This window comes from Trachypithecus francoisi, unplaced genomic scaffold, assembly GCF_009764315.1.
Source record: "Trachypithecus francoisi isolate TF-2019V2 unplaced genomic scaffold, Tfra_2.0 Lachesis_group21, whole genome shotgun sequence".
NCBI lineage: Eukaryota > Metazoa > Chordata > Mammalia > Primates > Cercopithecidae > Trachypithecus > Trachypithecus francoisi.
In genome coordinates, this window is record NW_022681467.1 from 49,929,193 (window position 1) to 49,952,030 (window position 22,838).

General features: G+C 42.8%; 1 protein-coding gene across 1 annotated transcript; it reads left to right on the plus strand.

The window, feature by feature from the left end:
- Window positions 1–4,356: 4,356 nt before the first annotated feature.
- PFDN4 (prefoldin subunit 4) lies at window positions 4,357–16,610 on the plus strand. The gene is made up of 4 exons (XM_033186788.1): window positions 4,357–4,635; window positions 11,242–11,349; window positions 12,203–12,343; window positions 16,223–16,610. Exons 1-4 carry the CDS (start codon window positions 4,612–4,614, stop codon window positions 16,352–16,354), a joined length of 405 nt encoding a protein of 134 aa, XP_033042679.1. The 5' UTR covers window positions 4,357–4,611; the 3' UTR covers window positions 16,355–16,610.
- Window positions 16,611–22,838: the final 6,228 nt, after the last annotated feature.

Consider the following 22,838-nt stretch of genomic DNA (forward strand, 5'->3'; position numbering starts at 1 on the left):
CTCTCTACTGTTCTTCACAGTGGTTGTACTAATTTACATTCCCACCAACAGCGTATGAGGGTTTCCTTTTCTCCACATCCTCTCTGGCATTTGTTATTGTCTGTCTTTTGGATAAAAGCAATTTTTAGCTGGGATGAGCTGATATCTCATTGTAGTTTGGATTTGCATTTCTCTGATGTCCAGTGATGTTGAGCACCTTTTCATATCTCCATTTGCCATTTGTATGTCTGCTTTAGAAGACTGTCTATTCAGAATTTTTGCCCATTTTTAAGCTGGATTATTAGATTTTTTTTTTCCTATTGAGTTGTTTGAGCTCCTCATATACTCTGGCTGTTAATCCCTTTTTTCTTGCTTTATTTCTTAATTAAATATTAAACTAAATAGTTTGCAAATATTTTCTCTCATTCTGTGGTTTGTCCAATGTAATTTTGAAGTCCTAAAAGAATTTAATTCAGTGACTCTTCAGTATGTCATAATCTGCACTTCTTAGCTGATTGTATGTGCCTCTGTGTCAGACGCCAACCTGAGGATGTGTCATGTTAAAGCCTCTTGGTTTAACCTGTCTTTGTCCTCACCTGCCACTGGCCACCTGCTCCACCCCAGGAGCCCCCACAGTGACCAGCTCCACATCGGCCATGGTGTGCAGGCTTGAGGTGTGCAGAACCCAGCAGGGCTGCCTCTCGCTCCAGTTGCCTGGTGCTCACAGCCTCACACCTTGTTCCTCCACCTGGGGGCTTCCCTGTGGAAGGCTGAGGTAAGGAAAAGTATGGGAGCCTCAGTGAGCAACCTGGAAGTGTCTGGGAGTGAGGTCCCCATGGGGCCAGCCTTTGAATGGGAGGCAGGAACTGGCAGATAAGAGTTCTTCCCAGCTGAACTCTCCTGTGTCCTGGTTAACACAGCCTCTTACAGGACAGTCCCCAGAGAGGGAGCAACGAGTCGTGCTTGATACCAAGCAAAGGTCAGCTTGGTGAGGTCTCCTGGTATGGGCTCTGCTGCCCTCCCTGACCTGCTTCATTCCACTTTTTCCTTGCTCTTGCTGCCCTGGGATTATACTCCTTAATGAAAAAGCAGTATCTAAGCCTTTGCCTCGGGCTCTGCTTTAAAAATTCCAACTAGGATGGCTTCTAACCATTGTCATTCTTCTCTCCCAGGATGCTTTCCAATTTCTACACATCTGAAATGGATGCTACAGTCTCAAAAGGCAGCACTAATAATGGCCATGGGGGTAGTTAGCAGTAATACTGAGCCAGGGGAGTTCTTTAAGAGGAGATTTGAAAGATCATAACTTGGGCAGAGGAATTTCAGAGGCAACAGGGCTGAACTGAGAAAGTAATCATAGCTAACATTTCCTGAGAGCTTACAATGCACTTTATTTGCATGTATTATCTCTTCTACTCTTCGCAACAATGCTATTAGAGAGACATTATTATTTTTGCCATGAAAGTAACTTGTCTAACATCAAAACTAGAAAGTGGTGGAGGTATGATTTGAACCAAGGCAGTCTGGCTCCAGTACGCCCTTTAATGAGTCTTAAACACTTTGCTCATGCAAGTTAGGTGACAGGAGCTGCAGTGTCCACTATGAGCTGCCCACTCCGGGACACATCTGACTTTATACATGACTTGTGGTGATGTGCAAATCCTGGTGTTTAGGAGAGTGGTCTCTGGAGCCAGGTTTGCCAAGAGTTCAAACCCAGGCTCTGGTACTTCCTGGCTGCTGTAGCCTTGGCCAGGTAGCTTTGTCCCTCTGAAACTCTGTTTCCCCTCCTGTAAAATGGTTGATAACAATATTGTGTGGTATGGGGAGGATTAAAACATTTAGCAACGTGCAAGCCACAGAATATGTACCCTGTCTGTTTTATATGTTACTATTACTATTGCATTAGTCCGTTTTCACACTGCTGATAAAGACATACCCAAGACTGGGTAATTCATAAAGAAAAAGAGGTTTAATGGACTCACAGTTCCTCGTGGCTGGGGAGGCCTCACAATCATGGTGGAAGGCAAAAGGCACATCTTATGTGGTGGCAGACGGGGAGCATGAAACAAGAGAAAGGGGAAACCCCTCATACAACCATCGGATCTCATGAGACTTATTCACTACCATGAGAACAGTATAGAGGAAACCACCCCCATGATTCAATGATCTCCCATCGGGTCCCTCCCACAACACATGGAAATTATGGGAGCTACCATCCAAGAGGAAATTTGGGTGGGAACACAGCCAAACCATAACAACTATCATTATTATATACTTCAGCAAAAGGCAAAGGTTAGCATAGATGAAGGTTTACGTCCCGTCTGGTCCTCAGATCTATGAATTTGAGGATTGAAGTGCTTCTCTCTTTGAAATTCCCTATGCTACTTTCGGTCCGCACCATACAATCACACTTCCTCAAAATTCATGCTCCGTTGTTCCTCACCTTTCAACTCAGCCATTTCTCAATAAAGGTTTGAAAAAGTCAGAATTCTTTCTCTCTTTCTCTCTCCCTCCCCCGGTTTGGCCTTACCAAGGCCTAAAACACACCCAGATCTGGCCCCTGCCTTGCACCCCAGCCTCGCTCCATGCTGCTCTGTCCTTTCTACCGTGTCTCACCAGGCTCTTTCCCTCTCAGCCCTCCATCCCTGGGGTCCACTTTCATCTCCTTTCCCCATGCTGAGGCCTCCCATTTTCTTTTAGCTTGGAGGCCAGCTCCAGAGCCGGCCCCCACCCCTCCCCTCTGTGCTCTGCCTCAGCACCTCGTTAATCTCCTTCATGCACTCGGTACCATTTGTGACAATTTTGCCCTTTAGTTCTGTCTCCCTCTCCACCATTTGTTTCTTGCAGTGCTTTTACATTGAGCTCTGGAATAAACAGATGTCACTGATGGAGCATATCCTATGCGCCAGACCCTGTGCTAAAATTTAACCCTGGAAAAACATTGTTATTCAACAAATACTTTTTTGAGCACGTATGAGCTACACACTGGAAAGTCCCAATACTAAGGGCCTGGAGAGCCCAGAATAGGCAGGAGAACAGGCAATGCCCATGGCAGGCTAGGTGGTTCGGTGGGGAGAGCACAGGGTGCTGTAAGGCCCCATTCCCCTCATTGAACCAAAGAGGAAATTGGGACTTTGAGAAAGGAGGTGGCTTGTCAGGGGCAGTTCTCAAGCTGTGGTCCATGAACGTCGGGGGTCCCTGAGACCTTTTCAGGGATCCATGAGGGCCTCCCTTTCCCAACTACATGATTTGTGTGAGGCTGGGGTTTTTCATACCTACAACTATACAACTAAACAGTGTATTTGGAGAGACTGAATGCAGAAGTACACATGAGAATCTAACCTGCCATTAAGCCTGATATTAAAGAGATCAGTGAAAATGTAAAACGATGACAATCTTCTCAATTTGTTTTTGTCTTAGAAAATATAGGTATTTTTAAGGTGTGATTTTTATTACCATTATATTATTTTAAATGAATTAATAAATACATTTTTAAAATTCTGCTTTAATTTCTAATACAGCAAATATCGATAAATAACCCACATAAAAGTTCTTTGGAGTCCTCAATAATTTCTAGGAGTACAAAGAGATCCTAAGGCAAAAAAAAAATTTACTAACTGGGAGACACAAGTGTCAGAATATACAGTAACTGTTCAGTAATACTGCTGTAAATTAATAGGATTGCCTATTCACAACAGCAAAGGCATGGAATCAACCCAGGTGCCCATCAGTGGTGGACAGGATAAAGAAAACATGGTCCATATACACCATGGAATACTATGGAGCCATAAAAAAGAACAAAATCATGTCCTTTGCAGCAACATGGATGCAGCTGGACATCATTATCCCAAGTGAATTAACAAACAGAAAACCAACCACTCATGTTCCCACTTACGAGTGAGAGCTAAACACGGGGTAATCATGGACATAAAGATGGGAACAATAAATGCTAGGGATTCCAAAAACGGGGAAGAGGGCAGGGGAAAGGTGTTGAAAAATTACCTAGGGAGTACTATGTTCACTACTTGGGCAACGGGATCATTAGAAACCCAAACCTTAGCACTATGCAATATATCCGTGTAATAAAACTGCACACATACCCCCTGAATCTAAATTTTTAAAAAAAATTACATTAAAAGATAGGAGCGCCTCCTCCTTTACACCACCTGAATTATCTTGGCACGTAAGCCTCAAACTCTATTTGCCAAGGCCATTCGTTCCTAGCTCCTTTACAGGTAGGTCAGCTTTCTCAATGCAAGTCTGTGGGACGGATGGAGAAAAATTGCCCCAGCGTCCCCTTTGATCCTGCCCCAGCTGGGCCCCGCCGCGCTGAGCCTGAGACGCGCACCCTGCTGCCCGCGGCCGGAGCCGTTCGCCACACCCCCGTGTTTATGTCGGCCCACGGGGGGTTGCCTGTCCCTTTAATTGGCATGTACCAAGTCTTTCCAGGTCACATTTCCTCCGTACGTCCCAGCCGTTTGGAATCACTAGCCAAAAGTCCACGAGGAGGGAATGTGGAGACAGTGTTGTATTTTTGCGGGGAGTTCTGGGCCGACCGGGAGCGAGAGAACGCTCGGGGACGAAGCGCGCCATTGCGGCCCTCCCCGCCGCGTGCCGTAGTCCAGTCCCAAGATGGCGGCCACCATGAAGAAGGCGGTGAGTGGGGCGCTGGGGGCTCTGGATGCTCGGGTGGCGCCGAATCTCGGCCGCGGGGGTCGGGGCGCGGGATGCTGGGGATGCGCAGCTCCGAAGCCCGGCGTGGTACCCGAGGCCGAGGCCGAGGTCCTGAGAGCGGCCCCGCGGCAAGGCCTGCCCGCGCCTGGCGCCCTGAGCGTTTTCCTAGGCACCTGGCCAGCCGAGGCGGGGCGCCGGGGCTGGGGCCGGGAGCCTCGGAGGGCCCTGGGCCGCCTCCCGCGATGCCGAGGGTGCCCCCGGGGAGTCTGAGGAACCTGCAGCCCCAGCCTCTCCCCTAAGGTGTGGGAAGTCAAAGGTCTCGTTGAGTGTGGTTGGCCTTGACTCGGGCGTTGCACCGGCATGATCGCATTAGCCTCATTGGTTATGGGTAGCTGCTGCTGGGACCGTGGTTACGAGTGAGGAAACGGAGGCCCAGAGATGGGAAGTCACCTGCCTCAGGTTACGCAGCTCATAAAGGGGACAGCAGGTTCCTGCATCCCCGGATTATCAGGCCCCAGAGCCCCCGTGTCCAACCCGGAGCTGCCCATGTCCACGCTCTATGCCCCCGAGTCCTCCAGGCTAAAGCCAGTATTTATCAGCAGCCGGCCCTTTAGCTGTTTTCCTCCCCGCAACTCAGCAAGTGCAATGGGTTCCTCCCCACTTTGCAGGTAAAGAAACTTAAGACACAGAGCAGTTAGGGGCCCCAAAGTGACTCAGCTAGTAAGAAGCTGAGCTGGAGTTCGAACTCAGGTTTGGTTTGGTTTTTCTCAAAGCACACCTATGTAACCACTAAGCAGGCTAAATTTCCATGTCGGGTTTATAATCCCGTGTCTTCCCAGATGCGTAAAGATAGCTAGACAGAAGAAAAAGAAAAGTGGAGATAGGGAAGGAAATAACGACTGACAATTTGGGAAGCTTTACAGTGTGCTAGGTATAACTGTACTTTTTTTTTTTTTTTTTTTTTTGCGTGTATTGTTTATCTTATGTTCTTTAGGGGAGATACTGTTTTTATCCTTATTTAACAAATGAGAAAACAGGCACGGAGGCAAAGCTAGCATTTAAACACAGGCATTCTGACTCCGGAGTCAGTGTTTTAAACTGCTATAGGGGGTCTTCGATGAGAATCTCTTGGCTGGAGGGATTTGCGTTCATTCCACTTTTAAGACCACATTAGAACTTCCTTTGCTTTGCCCCTATCCGGTACCACATAGTCTATGCCATCTGTGCCTGGTGTAGGGTGACCCATTGTCCCCTTTTGTATGAAATTGAGGGACTGCCAAAACTGGGAAAGCCCCAGCCAACTCAAGATGTGTTGCTCACCCTACTATTGGGTTATCCAAAAATTCTTACTGAGTCCCAGAGTAGGGTCCAGGGCCATGGTGATTCAAAAAAGTATGAAACTTGGTGAGATTCACTTCACCTCTAGCTTGTGAAATTGCGCCCTCTGGTGTTAGGTTAATTCCTTGGAAGATACTAGTTGTGGTTCACTCCGTTTTATAGATATGGAAACTGAAGTGCAGAGAGGTGAAGTAAATGGTCAAAGAGGAAATGGCAGAAGAATGATTTGAACCTTGGATTTTGATTGCAAAATTTCTAATTACCAACTTTTTTGTTTCCCTTTCATTGATTCAGTAAATTTTGGGGGGCATGTAATATGGCATAGTCTCAGTTTCAAGTGGAGACAACTATGGTGACCAGTGAGGAAGTTCTTCTCCCCTTGTTCTCATAGCCCCAAAGAACGTATGTTCCAGGACAGAGGCAGGCATTACTCACGTAGTCACACAGAAAACTAGTTTCTCTGATGAGAACTGTGAAGGAAAAGTACTTTGAAATGAGGACCAAAATGAGGTCTGTTTTGAGATCAAAGAAGGCTTTCCTGGGAAAGTGCCATTTAAATTGAGATCTGTGAGATTATGTAAGGAAAGGAAGGGAGAGTTGAATAGGGAATGAAGCATTCTAGAGAGGAGTATCTGCAGAGACTCTGAGTACATTTAATACAAGGAAGGCCCGAGGGCAGATAAGCAGGGGCAGAGAGTTTGAGCCATGGTGGGAAAAGAACTTATAGAAGGGTAGGTGGTGGCCAAAATATAAAATATCTTCGTTAACTTTGAAGCCTTTAAGAGTCACATGATAGATGTAATGTCCTCCTGTAGGTGTTTCCAGTGTTATGAACAATTCCCGATAGATTATCTTACATGTACGCTTTTCCCCTTTGCCCTCACTGGGAGAAAACATACGTGTATGCCAGTGAGTGAGAGTGAAACATAGAGAGATAGCCCTTTGAGTTTAATGAAAAGCAAATCATGTACAGTCTGGAGTACTTTACATTTGTAACACATCGTTATCTCTCAACTGATCATGATTTTGCTGGGGAGAATGTTTAGATGAGATGATTCAGTATTCTCATCTCTAAAGTTCTGCCTTCTAAGATCCAGTTCTTGACCATAAGGAGATCTGCACTTTGATTTCTGTTGATTATCCTACATACAAATGTCCTTTCCTCAGAGAGGCTACCTTTGACCTTTATCTAAAGAAGCCTCCTTCACTCCCCAGGCCCCCAAAACTTTCTACTCCTAAGCTATTTTATTTTCATCATCACGTTTGTCACCATCGAACATTATCTCGTTCATCTTGTTTTTTTCTTTTCCTCCACCAGGATGTATGCTTGCCAGGTAGGATAGTGGCTGTCTTGTCATGGCGTATAGGAAACAGTAATTGTTAAATAAACTACTGCATGAATGAAAGTTGAATATAAAAATTAGCTGGGCATGGTGGCGTGCGCCTGTAATCCCAGCTACTCAGGAGGCTGAGGCACGAGAATCGCTGGAACCCAGGAGGTGGAGGTCGCAGTGAGCCAAGATCACGCCACTGCACTCCAGCCTGGCGATAGAGCGAGACTCATCTCAAAAACAAAAACCAAAAAACAGTTGAGTACAAATACAAAGCAAAAGTTTACATCATACAGACTTGGTAGATATATTTTTAAAAGTAAAAATAAAAGACTGAAATTGGCCAGAATTTATTTCCAGGGACCCAGCTGTCAGTGCAGACTCCGAGTAATACCTAGACTTGGTGTGGGGCATAACTGAGTATGGTTCTGTTTCCTCCTCTAATCCCGTAAGATACTAGTTCTCAAGAAAAGAGCCCGGGGAATTTTAATTTTTACCTTGGATCTCGAGCAGGCATATTTCTCTTTGGCCTAGCAGAATTTCCTTCTAGATCTGGATCTGTTCTTTGTAATGATTTTTGATAAGCAATATTCAGGATATAAAATGCTTAGCTATCATTTGACTGACTCCATCATCAGGCTTTCTCCCACATGTTCATTTTATCAACCCTATAAGGTGGGAACTAGCTTCTTTTTACAGATGAGAAACCTGAGGTGGTTCCAAAGAATTGGGTAATTTGCCCAAGATTCCCGTTTGCTTGGATTGGATTCCAGCCTGACTCTTTTCACCACTCTGTGTGCTGCCTCAGATACTATAGGATATGAAGACCTTCCGGAAGAATGCACATACTATACCTGCCATTTTGCATACAGTCTCGGGTTAAATTGACCTGTCAATGTCCATTGACCCTCCCCCAGTTAAGAATTACCCACTTCTGGCTGGGTGTGGTGGCTCACGCCTGTAATCCCAGCACTTTGGGAGGCGGAGCCTGGCAGATCACCTGAGGTTAGGAGTTCAAGACCAGCCTGGCCAACATGGTGAAACCCCTTCTCTACTAAAAATACAAAAATTAACTGGGCGTGGTGGCACGTGTATGTAATCTCAGCTACTTGGGAGACTGAGGCAGGGGAATGGCTTGAACCCAGGAAGCGGAGGTTGCAGTGAGCCGAGATCATGCTACTGCACTTCAGCCTGGGCGACAGAGTAAGACTCTGTCTCACAAAAAACAAAAAACAAAAAAACAAAAAAAAACTACCCACTTCTTGCCAAAATGCAGCTTCAAGAAATGTAGAAATATTCTAGGACAGGGAGACTAAAACAGAAGCCTCTGTTAGCCATCAAAGGCACTGACATCTTACCTTCTGCTGTAAATAGCACTCCATAGGTGGCATGCAGTGTATTTGACTCACACATCAACTTTAGCCCTTAACCCCAGTGGGAAAACGACCAGAAGGATCTGGATCCCAGGGGCCACGTCTGTGCTGATGGCTGTGGTTTGGTGGGGCTACAACAGGAAATACCTGCTTTGGAAAGACAGAAAGCAGATAGCCAAATTCTCTCTACCACATTTTGGAAACTATGTGTTTATGAGTTTGATCAAGCATGATTTAGGTTTAGATTCAGAAACCACGTATTAGCCTCAGTTATGTGCCAGGCAGTCCTGCACTGGATCTGTTCATGTGAATGGTTCTGTTGAGCCCTCACTATGACAAATGCATCTCTAAATACCAGCTAAGGTCTTCAGGGGTTCAGTGTTTAAACAAAATGGCATATACTCTTCAGGCAAACAGGAACTCTTCAGAATTCTTTGTTATCTATTTGCATAGGGAATTGACAGTTCTGACTTAGGCAAAATGACTTGTGTGCTAAGATATAGACTTTGGTTTCTTGAGTGTAGCTCAGTGTTCCCCAACTTCCATATTCATCAAAATTGTGCATATGGTTGAACACTCCAAGCTAGACAGAGTGTAATGTAAAGAATTTTTTCTGGCTCTCTTCCGGATTGTTGAGGTGGAGGGACAGCCTGACAAAGAGGAGGGATGTGTTATACTCTGACCACTGAGCTCTGTATTGCTTGACACAGCCTTTCAGCCTCTGAGAAATAAAAGGTCGCATACTTTAAGTCGATGGTCACGAGAGACCAGGTCAGGGATGGAGTGTGGGTGTTGTGGGCTCATTACTGTTATTGTGAAAGAACCAAAAGTAGTTCTTCAGGATGAACTATTTTTATACACACACAAGTATCTTTCCTCCTTTAAAGTAGAATCAGGTGCTCTGGTTTTCATTTTATAAATGGAAGGGAAACCCTAAGGAGAGTCTGGTTTTATTTTTTAGCTTTATTTTTTAAAAGATATGTGGTATCTCCTTGAAAATCTGATGAAAGCAGGCATCCTGCTGCTTCTTCCAAATGTTCCTAAGCCTGTGTACACACTCACACACACACGTGCACATTCACACAGATGCATCTTTGCATTCAGTTTTCCCCTTTGCCCTCACTGGGAGAAAACATACGTGTATGCCAGTGAGTGAGAGTGAAACATAGAGAGATAGCCCTTTGAGTTTAATGAAAAGCAAATCATGTACAGTCTGGAGTACTTTACATTTGTAACACATCGTTATCTCTCAACTGATCATGATTTTGCTGGGGAGAATGTTTAGATGAGATGATTCAGTATTCTCATCTCTAAAGTTCTGCCTTCTAAGATCCAGTTCTTGACCATAAGGAGATCTGCACTTTGATTTCTGTTGATTATCCTACATACAAATGTCCTTTCCTCAGAGAGGCTACCTTTGACCTTTATCTAAAGAAGCCTCCTTCACTCCCCAGGCCCCCAAAACTTTCTACTCCTAAGCTATTTTATTTTCATCATCACGTTTGTCACCATCGAACATTATCTCGTTCATCTTGTTTTTTTCTTTTCCTCCACCAGGATGTATGCTTGCCAGGTAGGATAGTGGCTGTCTTGTCATGGCGTATAGGAAACAGTAATTGTTAAATAAACTACTGCATGAATGAAAGTTGAATATTTGGTCCACGGGACCTCGTGGACCTGTCCGGCCTCTGGAGCCAGTCTCGCTGGGTTGAAATCAAGCTCCACCACCTACTGGCTGTGTGGCTTTGGGCACATTGTATAAAGTGTACCTCAGTTTCTCAATCTGTAAAATAGTACTGGCGATCCTCCTTAATAAGATGGATTGGAGGATTAGCAGAGATAATAAAGTACTTAGGAAGTTTTGGCACATAGTAAACTCAATCAGTGTTAGCTATTTTTTAATTATTTAATGGGTACTTTATGTTATCCAAGTACTCTTTATTTGCAAATTTGTAAATGTAATCACATTAAATATTAATTTTTAAATACTAAACATTCAATTTTCTTCATTTTTTAGTGAAGTAGACCTTATTAAGACATTTAAACATCCTACATTATAGACATAATTTTTGCTATGAATGGAATATAGCCACTGAAATGTACAGTGACCCTTTAGCCAGTAAGCTCATGCAAGTTTTAGCTCTAAGGAAAAAAACACTGTGAGACATTTAGCAATATATTTGACTGCGTAACTTTTTGTTCCCTGGATCATCTGAATGAAAGAATGCTCCAACTTGAGAAATTCTGCTCTGGGCCAAAAGTTGACTTTTTTCTTTCCTTTTAAAAGGACTTATTAATTATTCTTTGTATTTGCAATATTTTTATAGCTTAGGAATTATTTTATAGAGTATCAGAAAAGTTTATAGATTTATGAACAAACCTTAAGCTGGTGGAGCAAAGAATAAGGCATTTGTTAAATTCTGTACTTCATGAGATTCTTGACTGTATGAGTGCAAGTAGCTTATTGAGTTATTGTTGAGAAATGTAAAAAGCTAACTTATAACTTCTCCATTAAATTTTTACAAAAACTTAAACACTTTTTTCAGGCTGCAGAAGATGTGAATGTTACTTTTGAAGATCAACAAAAGATAAACAAATTTGCACGGAATACAAGTAGAATCACAGAGCTGAAGGAAGAAATAGAAGTAAAAAAGGTATTGAAAATAATTATTAGAAGAATAAAATTTTTTTGTACTATAGCTACTAAAACTGAACTCAGTTAACAAGTGAATATGTATTTCTCTGGGCTCTTTGTTGCAGATGAATAATGCGATCCACTCTAGTTAAGCAGAAAGTCATTTTTTTTTAAAGGGATATGTGATAACTTACAGAATTGTTGAGGAACTTGAGTCTAGACTGAGGTTTCAGGAACAAGTCTTGGAGAACTTGGCTGGCGATGGAGCAGCTGTTGCCTTCACCGATCCCAGAGTCAGCTGTCTTCCCAATGAGGAAGCCGCCCTTGCAGACCTAGGAACACCAAATTGCTGCTGCCATGCCACCTACCCCTGTAAATCGGGGCCCGTGTCCAGCCGTCTCCCTTGAGTTGAAATCCGGCTCAAGGGCATTGGATTGGTGGAATTGAAGTTATTATCACTTATGCATGCTGGTAGAGCATTCATTACCAGCATGATTTACTTGCACCCTATCAGCAAGCAAGGCTGAGAAATGTAGGTTGGTTTTTTTGGTTTTGTTTTTGTAGGAGGGCAGAATTCACAAAGTTGAAAATTGTTAAAATAGAAGACATTCTGAGCGACCATGGGTGCCTGCTGTCCACCACAGGGTGCTTATAGCGATCTGAAAATATCCAGAGGACAATGCGTTAGATAGCTCTAGGGCTTGCTTGTGAAATGTCCTCTAAAAAGTTACCAATTCAAGTCTTATTCTCATGTGGTAATAATACCTTTGTGAGAGGGTCCCTCAGAGAGTTGCTGTCCTCAGATTACAATTGGCCTTTAGCCTCTATCAGAGAACTTTGGATACATTTTCTTTGCCATTTTGCATTTATAGAAACAACTCCAAAACCTAGAAGACGCTTGTGATGACATCATGCTTGCAGATGATGACTGCTTAATGGTACCTTATCAAATTGGTGATGTCTTCATTAGCCATTCTCAAGAAGAAACACAAGAAATGTTAGAAGAAGCAAAGGTATGTTCAATGTTAATTCTGAAATTAGAATTTTTATCATTATAAAGAACATGTAATTGTAGATGTAGGGAAATAGTGGATGCTAGCGATAGCGAATACTTCCTGCCTTGTTAAGTCCCAGACATGCTCTGAATGCTTTGCCAGCAGGATCTTATTGAATCCTAACAATGACCTGTTATCCCAATTTAGGGACAAAGAATAGAGGCTTAGAGAGGTGACGGGATTTATTCAAAGTGACACATAGACAGTGGTCTTCTGACTCCAGAACCTTGCTCAAAACTAAGTATTTAGAAGGTATAGCATACATTGAAGCAGAAAAGAAAAATCCCCTGTAACTCTACCCAGAGGTAACCATTCATAGTGAACATTTTCCTGTATTTCTTTTATGTTCTCTCTGCCTCTCTCCATGTAGTTTGCTTCCCAGTTTGGACAGTTAATGTTTCAGGAGGAGCATTTTTGCTGGTTTTGTTGAATGTTTGTTTGTCCAGCAGATACTCATTGGGAGCCTGCTCTGAGCCAGGCACACAGGCCTTTTCAAAACATCGTTTTTGATGACTGTTTAATATCATGTTGATGGTTATCAGCTGGGGTCACGGGTCTTATTGTTAGCATTAATTTGTGTCCAGTATTTTGCTGTAGTAATGTTACTGTGAGCATTCTTCTACATAAATCTTTGTTCACATTTAGAAAATTGTTTTGAGGAACTAGAGAAGTATAATTACTGGGTCAGCATACGAGTTCTCTGATAGTGTCTGAGACATTTGATACATGGTATGAAATTTTCAGTTCACATGCCTTCTAACTGTATGGGAGGGACAGTCACATTGTTTGTCTATGAGAAGCTGACGGCAATTAAACCTTTCCTAATGCTTTTGCTAATTAACCTGATTGCTGAAAATGATAGTCTCTCCTCTTCAAATGTCATAAAAAGCAAAACTTCGTGTGAATGAAACCCACATTTAGTAAATCTGGGGAAGAACTATCATTTACTCCTGGGTCTTTCCATGCAGACATGTTGTATGTCTCCCTTACGTTTAAATCTTTTCTTCTTGGTCAAATTTTGTGATTTTTGTTCTTTTTGTTTAACCATTAAAAAAATATTTGGAAGTATTCCCAGATAGTTTATGGTTTTTGTGGCTATTGTGAATCCCCTGCCCCATGCACAGATAGATACTGAACCTTGATTTATTTATTTATTTAGTTAGTTTTTGAGATGGAGTCTTGCCCTGTCACCCAGGCTGGAGTGCAATGGCACAATCTCGGCTCACTGCAACGTCTGCCTCCTGGGTTCAAACGATTCTCCTGCCTCAGCCTCCCGAGTAGCTGGGATTACAGGTGCCTGCCACCACGCCCAGCTAATTTTTGTACTTTTAGTAGAAACAGGGTTTCACCATGTTGGGCAGACTGACCTTGTGATCCACCCGCCTCGGCCTCCCAAAGTGCTGGGATTACAGGTGTGAGCCACCTCACCCGGCTGAACCTTTATTTTTTTACTCCTTCATTCATTCTAGAATTCTCGAATGAATGAATGGAGTGCTTACTCTGTATCAGGTTCTGCCATGTACTCGGGATAATTGGGGACAACAAAACCTGCCTAGCCCTTGCCTGCATGGAGCATATAGTCTAGATGGAAAGAAAGAAAAGTAAACAAAACTGATAATGAGTAGAAAGTGGTATGAGGATAGACGTGGCTTTAAGAACATAGGAAGAGGAATCTATACTAGTCTGGACATCAAGGGTCAGAGAAGGGCTCCCAGGGAAAGTGCTCAGAGAGCAGCTGAGGAATATGTGGCTATTAGCCAGAAAGGGGCGGAGGGTGTTCTAGTCGTGAGAAGCAGCGTATATAAACGGCCATAGGATGACGGTGGTGCAAACATAGACCTGCAAGAAGGTGTATTTGCTGGAGATTTGGGAGCACGTGAAATTGTGGCCACATCTTGGAGAACTCCAGTCAGTTGAGTTGAAGAAATTGTACTTTGTCTTAGCAGGGGGTCAGCAAACCTTCTGGGAAGGGCCAGAAGTATATAGATATTAGGTTTTGTGGGCTGCACGGCCTCTGCCGTAACTGGTATGAAAGCAAGATGAGTCAATCTGCATGGCTGTGTTCCAATAAAAACTTGACAGAAACAAGCTTCAGGCTAGATTTGGCCTGTGGGCTATAGTTTGCCCACTCCCGTCCCAGAGCAAAGAGGAGCCTTCAGAGATTTTTGGAAAAGAGAGAGATGATTGGACTTGTGATATTAAAATAACTTTCTAAAGCCGGGCGCGGTGGCTCAAGCCTGTAATCCCAGCACTTTGGGAGGCCGAGACGGGCGGATCACGAGGTCAGGAGATCGAGACCATCCTGGCTAACATGGTGAAACCCCGTCTCTACTAAAAATACAAAAAACTAGCCGGGCGAGGTGGCGGGCGCCTGTAGTCCCAGCTACTCCGGAGGCTGAGGCAGGAGAATGGCGTAAACCCGGGAGGCGGAGCTTGCAGTGAGCTGAGATCCGGCCACTGCACTCCAGCCCGGGCGACAGAGCAAGACTCCGTCTCAAAAAAAAAAAAAATAAAATAAAATAAAATAAAATAAAATAAAATAAAATAACTTTCTAGTGTCTTATTTTACTTATTAACCAGGTTTTCTCGGTATAGAAATTTAGAATTTATCCCTTTCTAGCAGCCATATGTCTTATTTCTATTTCTTGTTTTGTAACAGTGATTCTCAAACTTTGAGCACACATAAAAATCACAGTCACTCACAAGGCTTGTTAAAAATTCAGATTGCTGGGCCCAACCCAAAGAAGTGCTTTCGGGAGGGCTGAGGCAGGGCCCCAGAGTGTGTGTTTGTGACGAGTTCCCAGGTGATTTTGTCCCTGATACTGGTCTGGGGGCCGCCCTTTGAGAACCATTGGCTAGATTTCTAAAACAGCAACACTGTCAATATTAGATATTCTTTTGTTTCTAATGTTAGTGGGTATTTGGTTTGTATGATTTCATATTTTTTTGTCATGTTTAGGAAAAAAAATTGTTTTGATCCTAGCCAGGAAGGAACTTATGACTTTTTTCTTTTTTTCTTTTTTTTAACAAAGAATCTATGTTAACATTTAATCTATTAATGAGGGAAGCATTAACATTACAAAACTGGTTTTAGAATTGAAGAGGCTAAGTATCTATAGATAGGTAGGTAGGGAGAATTGTCCTTTGGAATTGTATTTTTAATGACAAATGGACAATTTATAATTGTATAAATTTATGGGGTAAAACGTGATGTTATAATTTATGAATACAATGTGAATAATTAAATCAAGATAGTTAACATGTCTATCACCTCAAATACTTAGAAAAATATCTGACTTTTCACTGGGCAAAGCTGTTCTGTCTTACAAATGAGGCACTTTTTACCACTCTTTTCCAAAGTGTAGCCCCAGAGGTCTCAAAGTCAGTGAAAATTTCTGCCAGATTTGGATCATAAGTTGTTATTCTTAATTATTGGTGGTTGGTGGTGTGAGTTTCTGTCATTTCCTGTAGTCTCATAGTTATTTTTGTTGTTGGAAAAAGCTGTGTTAGAAGCCAGCAGGCCCAGGATAAACTGTTTATAGAAGTCTTTGTATTTGCTTCTTTATTAGAAAATAATTTAGAAATTAATTTTTTACTATTTTTTGGATCAGTAGAAACTGAGAAAACAAGCTTGATTTATTCTGTGATAAGCAAGTATGGACCATGAATTAAAAATGCCCACATTCAGACATTTAGACCTAATTGTCAGTGTTACTTAGCTGCCTGTCCAAGTTTAGAAGGTTCTTGACCTAAAATTCTTCCCAAATATTATTTCAGACACAGATGCTCAGAAATTATCCAATTGAATAGAATTAATTTAAATTATTTTTTTTCCAGAAAAATTTGCAAGAAGAAATTGATGCCTTAGAATCCAGAGTGGAATCAATTCAGCGGGTGTTAGCAGATTTGAAAGTTCAGTTGTATGCAAAATTTGGGAGCAACATAAACCTTGAAGCTGATGAAAGTTAAACATTTTATAATATTTTTTTATTTGTTTAATAAACTTGAATATTGTTTAAAATGATAATTTTCCTTCTTCAAATGACATGGAACGCAAAACTTTTTTTTTTTTTAATTTTCATTTATTTAATGGAAACTTGCCTATTTTCACATGTCTGCTTATTTATTTTATATTTTTAAAAGAAGACAGTATTCACCTATGTATTTTGCATAACGATTATATCAAGTCTAGGAGCTTCGTGTCATTAAAATCAGTTAAGCAATCTTTTCTGTTTCTATATTATTTAGAATATTTGTTGTTGCAATTTTCACATAAGAAAATTTAACAGTTGTGTCATGTTGTTTCTGTCTGATTTTAATTGCTGTCTAATGATGGGGAAAACACAACAAAAAGATGTACAGTCCTGCATCCTTGCTTATTTCACAACTAAAGCTTTGTCACAGACTTCAAAATACATATGTATATATTTTATTTAAATATATGTTACATATTATATTTAAAAATACATATTTCACATATTTTTTACATACCTATTAATATCAGAGATTTGAGTAAAAGAATGGGTCATGTTTAAACATGTGCCCTTTATACAAACAGGGCAGAACCACAGAAGAACATCTTAGAAACCGAGAGATGTGCAGAAAGAAATGTTTAGTGTTTTTTTTTTAAATTTTAGATTTTTGGTGCTTTGTAATTAATTGGGGTTTATATTGATAAAGATGTGGAAGTTAAACAGCTGTGTACTTAAAAGTAAGACTTATTTCTTAAATAAAGGGTACATTTCCTCCCACTACCCCACAAAAGACACACATTTTGGGATTTGGGAAACCTAAGTGTATTAACTTTCCAGCAGATGGCACTGATGTGCCAAAATGTGACTGGGAGGCTCTTAACACAAAAATGAGGAGATTGTTAGGATTGAATATACATAATTTTAGAGGAAATATTTTTAATTTTTAAGGCTAAACTGCATGTGTATTTTTTTGTTCAATGTTTATAAACATGAATTCAGGCTTAAAGATAGATGATTATATACTTTCTAAAATTCTTAATACTATAAAGGCAATTTTTTCTTTTCTTTTTTTGAGATGGCGTCTCACTCTGTCGTCAGGCTGGAGTGTAGTGGTGTGGTCTCAGCTCACTGCATCCTCCACTTCCTGTGTTCAAGTGATTCTCCCACTTCAGCTTCCCGAGTAGCTGGGATTACAGGTGTGTGCCACCACACCCAACTAATTTTATTTTTAGTAGAGACAGGGTTTCACCATGTTGGCCAGGGTGGTCTCCATCTCTTGATCTTGTGATCTGCCTGCCTCGGCCTCCCAAAGTTCTGGGATTACAGACGTGAGCCACTGCGCCCGGCCGAAGGCAAATTTTTAAATTGCTGCAAAAATCTTCCCAAATAGTGATGTTCCAGTTCTAGAAAATGACTCTTACCAAGGATATTTTTTTCTTGCGTCCATTTGGTTAATGTTCAGTTACAGGAGTGAGGCTGGGGAAATAAGTCAGTCAAGTTGCAGCAGGAAATAAAATCAGAATAATTTGAGGAAACTATCCAAAATAACAATGGTGCCGGGTAACCACTAGGGTCCTTTTGTACCCTCAGAGGCCAGGGGAAAGAGCAACTGCCCACGTCACTCCCTGCCCAGGGAAAGTTGCTCTACATCTGGGGAGGAACACAGCCAGCCTGTGTCATCCCTGCAGTGGTAGAGCCAGGGGACTAGACACCCTGACCTCATTCTCTCTCCCTCCAAAATCCACCTCTGTCCTACCATTGGCCAAACCCAACCAGAGTCCGGAGGTGGTCCACAGAAGTCATTCGCCTGCAGGACATGGGAGAGGTGGGGAATGGATGGATCTGGGGACCCCCCAGTGGAAGATCTAGCATAGGAGGGCGACTAAAGTTTAGCCCTTTAGAAATGTTAACAACGAACACTTGTCTGACATGGGCCAAGAGACTGAACTGTGTAATTCAATGGGACTTTAAATTTTGTCTTGCGTGTTATCAAGAAAACCTAATACAAAAACCCAAATATCTAACATCAGTGGGATGGAAGGGTGTGATGTCGCTAACTTCATTTTCTTACCTGTGACATTTTAGAACATTACAAATATTTGATTCCCGTTTTAAATTCATTTCTAAAGGCTTTGCTTCTTTTTGTGAATAGTAACTTCCCTGGGCTAGGTGAAGACTGGTGAACAGCACGCACTGTATCTGAAGGGAAAGGAAGAAACGTCAGCTTCGGCCAGTAGTTGCCACAGAGGGAAGTTTTGATCTGGATTTGTCACTTTTTTTTTTTTTTAAGCAGGAATCCTGATTTGTATGTGCAATCACTCTTTTTAGACTGCTCCACTATTTGTTTTTTAAAGCAGTGCAGGCTACACAAAAGATAATTGCACAACAAATCTGACCCTGAGACTCTGCCAGTTTGCAAACTCAGGTGGACCATAGGATATGTCTTGCGCAGGCTTTTCACAAGAAGTGATAGAAGTCTTATGAGCGGCTATGCTTTGCTGCTGACTTTACTGTTTCAATATCTCTCAGATCCATTCATTTATTTCCATCTCCACAACTACCATGATCCTTGTCCAAGCCTGTGGGCTCTAGTCATAAGCATGGCTAACTAAGGAAGCAAGGGGATGGAAAATCCATTTGAGACAGGGTTTTGACAGGGGGTCTCTAAAGGGTTTTGAATAGAAAGGTAATTTACTTGATTGGAGCAGTGTTTTTAATAATTTGTCAGTTGTTAGGTGGGCTTTACTGCAGAAAGACAGAGGTAGAAATACTGGATGTTATTGTACCTTCTCTGGTGCGTCGAATCAGTTGGCTGAAGATATACCAGGACTTAGAGAAGGGGTGAAATGAATAAATTTTGTCAATGATTGGGGAAATGAAGGTGACGGTAGAAGGAGAAACCCAAAGAGAACTTGGTTTTGAGCACAGGCCAGTACAGCTTGCAACAGGTTTTCTTTGGCTCTTATAGTTTAATAACAACAACAACAAAAACAACAAAACAAAACAAAAATCACTCTGAATTTGTTGCCACAATCAAATCCAGAGATCGCACATGAAAATGCACAGTTTGGCAACATTGAAACCGTATTTCTAAAAGACCGTCTTCAGCTGCTCACGCATTAGACAAAGCAGGCTCTCTCCAGTTCACCCCAGTCCCCACCTAGCCCACTACCCTCATTAATATTACCTGCGTGGTGCCTGTCTGTATTTGCTTTGTAATCTCTGGTTGCCCGCTGGTAGTGTAAGCAGAGTCAGGAAAGAAAGAAGTGTCTAGTTTGCAGGAAGCAGGGCTGAGGAGTGGGAGGGTGAGAGAAGGGCACGAGCTTGGCATCAGCACTTGGACTTCCCAGGGCATCAGCCACGTGGAGACATGTAATTGGCAACTGGAAAAGTGTTGAAACTTAGGATATGCGGGACTAGGGAGGTATATTTGAAAACCCTTTCATTCTAGAGAAGGGTTTCTTAACATTTAACGCACATAAAAATCACCGGGGGATTTTGTGACACTGCAGAGTCTGGCTCCGTGTGGGCTCGGGCTGAGATGCTGCCTTTCTAACAAGCTCCCAGATGACACTGCTGCTGATGACCCCTGGGGCCGTGCATTGGACAGCTAAGGTAGCTTGCAACGAAGAAGAGGACGTGGGGGAAATGCAGGTGGGAGGAAAAAGAAACATGAAAGGAGACAGAAGCTGCAACGGTAATGGGAGATCCACAAGAGTTGGTAATGGGAGATCCACAAGAGTGTGGAATCCCAGAAGCCACGATGAGAATGTTGAAAAGCAGGAGGGAGTGTGAACAACAGCACACAGTACAAAGTGGCCAAGCCAAGAAGAGCTGAGAAGATGGAGCTCTATTTGATAACTAAGAAGATCCTTATTTCCTTCAAAAAAGAGTTAACCCACCCCTACCCCTTACACACAAACCGGAGCTCCAAACACCCTAGCCCCCTGACCTGAGGCCCCCACACCTGACTCCCATACTCCTGAACCCCACGCACACCTGAACCCCACGCACACCTGAACCCCCCACACAGCTGAGTTCCCATAGCCCTGAGGCCCAAAACCTAAGTTTCTCCACACCTAAGATCCCCACATCTGAGCGCCACATATAACTGAGCCCCCGTACACCTGGGGCCCTTAGACTGGAGCCCCCAGATACTCAAGCCCTCCCACACACTTGAACTCTCCACAGAGCTGAGTCCCCACGTACCTGATCTCCCCACACCTGAGCTCCCATATACCTGAGACCCCACACACACCTGAGACTCCACACGCACCTGAGACCCCCATACCTCAGCCCTCGCCACATCTGAGCCCACACACACCCGAGTCCCACACACACCCGAGTTCCACACACACCTGAGTTCCACACACACCCGAGTTCCACACACATCCGAGGTATCAGCTCCCTCCCATCAGGCACCAGTGATTCTCAGGGGGTGATAACGGTGTGGTTTGAAAAAGCCTGAACACATCAGGTGCTAAGGATCAAAAATACATTAAAAATTCTCTAGTTCAGCGTTTCTCCAGGTGTGAACATGGAACCAACATCACCTGGGAACTTGTTAGAAATGCCAAGTTTTTCACAGGACTAAAACCTGATAAAAAATTCCCCCATTGGGCAGTGATGTTGAGCAACATAATGGTCATTGCCTTCAAAGATGACTTCATAGCAACTCTGTAGACAGGGCCCAGGGTTTTAACAAGCACTCCAGGTGATTCTGACTCAGCGAAAGAGCTGATGGGGTTCAAACCATTCTGTCTTTCTGGGATTGGAGGGCGTGGGGGTGGTGTTGGGAGAAGAGACTGGCGCACCAACTGAGAATTCTTAATGCAGATTATAGTGCTGGAGAGGGTAACAAGAGAGGGCAGCATCAAAGAGAATTGACCTATCCAGTTTAGGGATCAAGTGTAGCTAGAAGCATTCTGTTTGCTGGTAGTAAACAGATTATAAAAGATTAAGCAGTAGGTGGTGTGAGACTTGGAGGCAGCAAGTGAAAAATATTTTTACAAGAAAGTTAACAGTGGTGGGAAAGAGGCAGACCATAACTTAATGCCATTGTGGTGCAGATGGAAAGGCTTTTTTTTTTTTTTTTTTTTTAAAGACTAGGGAACACGGTCGGGCGCGGTGGCTCAAGCCTGTAATCCCAGCCCTTTGAGAGGCCAAGACGGGCGGATCACGAGGTCAGGAGATCAAGACCATCCTGACTAAGACGGTGAAACCCCGTTTCTACTAAAAAAATACAAAAAACTAGCCGAGCGAGGTGGCGGGCGCCTGTAGTCCCAGCTACTCCGGAGACTGAGGCAGGAGAATGGCGTAAACCCGGGAGGCGGAGCTTGCAGTGAGCTGAGATTCAGCCACTGCATTCCAGCCTGGGCGACAGAGCGAGACTCCGTCTCAAAAAAAAAAAAAAAAAAAAAAAGACTAGGGAACACATGAATACACAGAGTAAACGAGAAGCATCCAGGAGAGAAGATGATGGAAAAGTCAATGGACAAGAGGTAATAGTTGGAGCACGTCCGTGTGAAGGAAAGGGTTGCTATAGTGCTTATACAAACAGTGGACTGGGTAAACACAGAATTAGGTGTATATTTGACAAAAACTCTTTCTTGAGGAACAAATGGTAGAGAAAAAAATTTAGAATAGTGATGAACTGTAGGAGGAAGATATAGTTGGGGGAGGTAAAAACAGGAGGAGGCTTCAATAATCTTTATGTTCTATTTCTTAAGTTGGGTCATGGGTCCATAGTTATTGATAGTCAATATGTTTATTATGGATTGTTTTATGTGCATAAAATTCTTTACAATAACAAGTTTTTTATAATGTTCTGTTGTGGCACAAACTAGGAAAATGTGCATTACTGTGGCATTGTTAGTGATATTTCTGTATTGCATTCAACTACTTTTTAGTCATTTGACATAAAATGGATCATTGTGACTCTCCAGCATTTTTTTTTTTTTTCTCCGTATAGAGACAGAGTCTCCCTCTGTCACACAGGCTGGAGTGCAGTGGTGTGATGTTGGCTCACTGCCAACGTCCACCGCCTGGGTTCAAGCAATTCTCTTGCCTCAGCCTCCCGAATAGCTGGGACTACAGGCCCACGCCACCATGTCCTGCTAACTTTTTTGTACTTTTAGTAGAGACAGGGTTTCGCCATGTTCACCACGTTGGTCTCAAACTCCTGACCTCAGGTGATCTGCCCGCTTCGGCCTCCCAAATTACTGGGATTACAGGCATGAGCCACCACGCCGGGCTGACTCTCCAGTTTTAAAAGTAGAAAATCAGCAATACCCAAAAAGTTAAAAGTTGGCTTAGAGATTTAGTATGGAAAATCGTGCAACCATCATTAGCATCTGTTCGTATGTAGGAATTTCTGGTAACTAAGTTCTCTGATCCTCCATTCTGGTATAAGGGAATAACTCTAGTGATGGTGACATTCACAACTAACTTTGAGTGCTTATTGTAGGCTGTCACTCTTG

Excerpts from the sequence above, each read along its gene's own strand:
- PFDN4 (XM_033186788.1), top strand. The coding sequence starts at position 4,612 with ATGGCGGCCACCATGAAGAAGGCG. Across the intron at positions 4,636-11,241 it reads CGGCCACCATGAAGAAGGCG|GCTGCAGAAGATGTGAATGT; the intron begins GTGAGTGGGGCG and ends CACTTTTTTCAG. Across the intron at positions 11,350-12,202 it reads AAGAAATAGAAGTAAAAAAG|AAACAACTCCAAAACCTAGA; the intron begins GTATTGAAAATA and ends TTGCATTTATAG.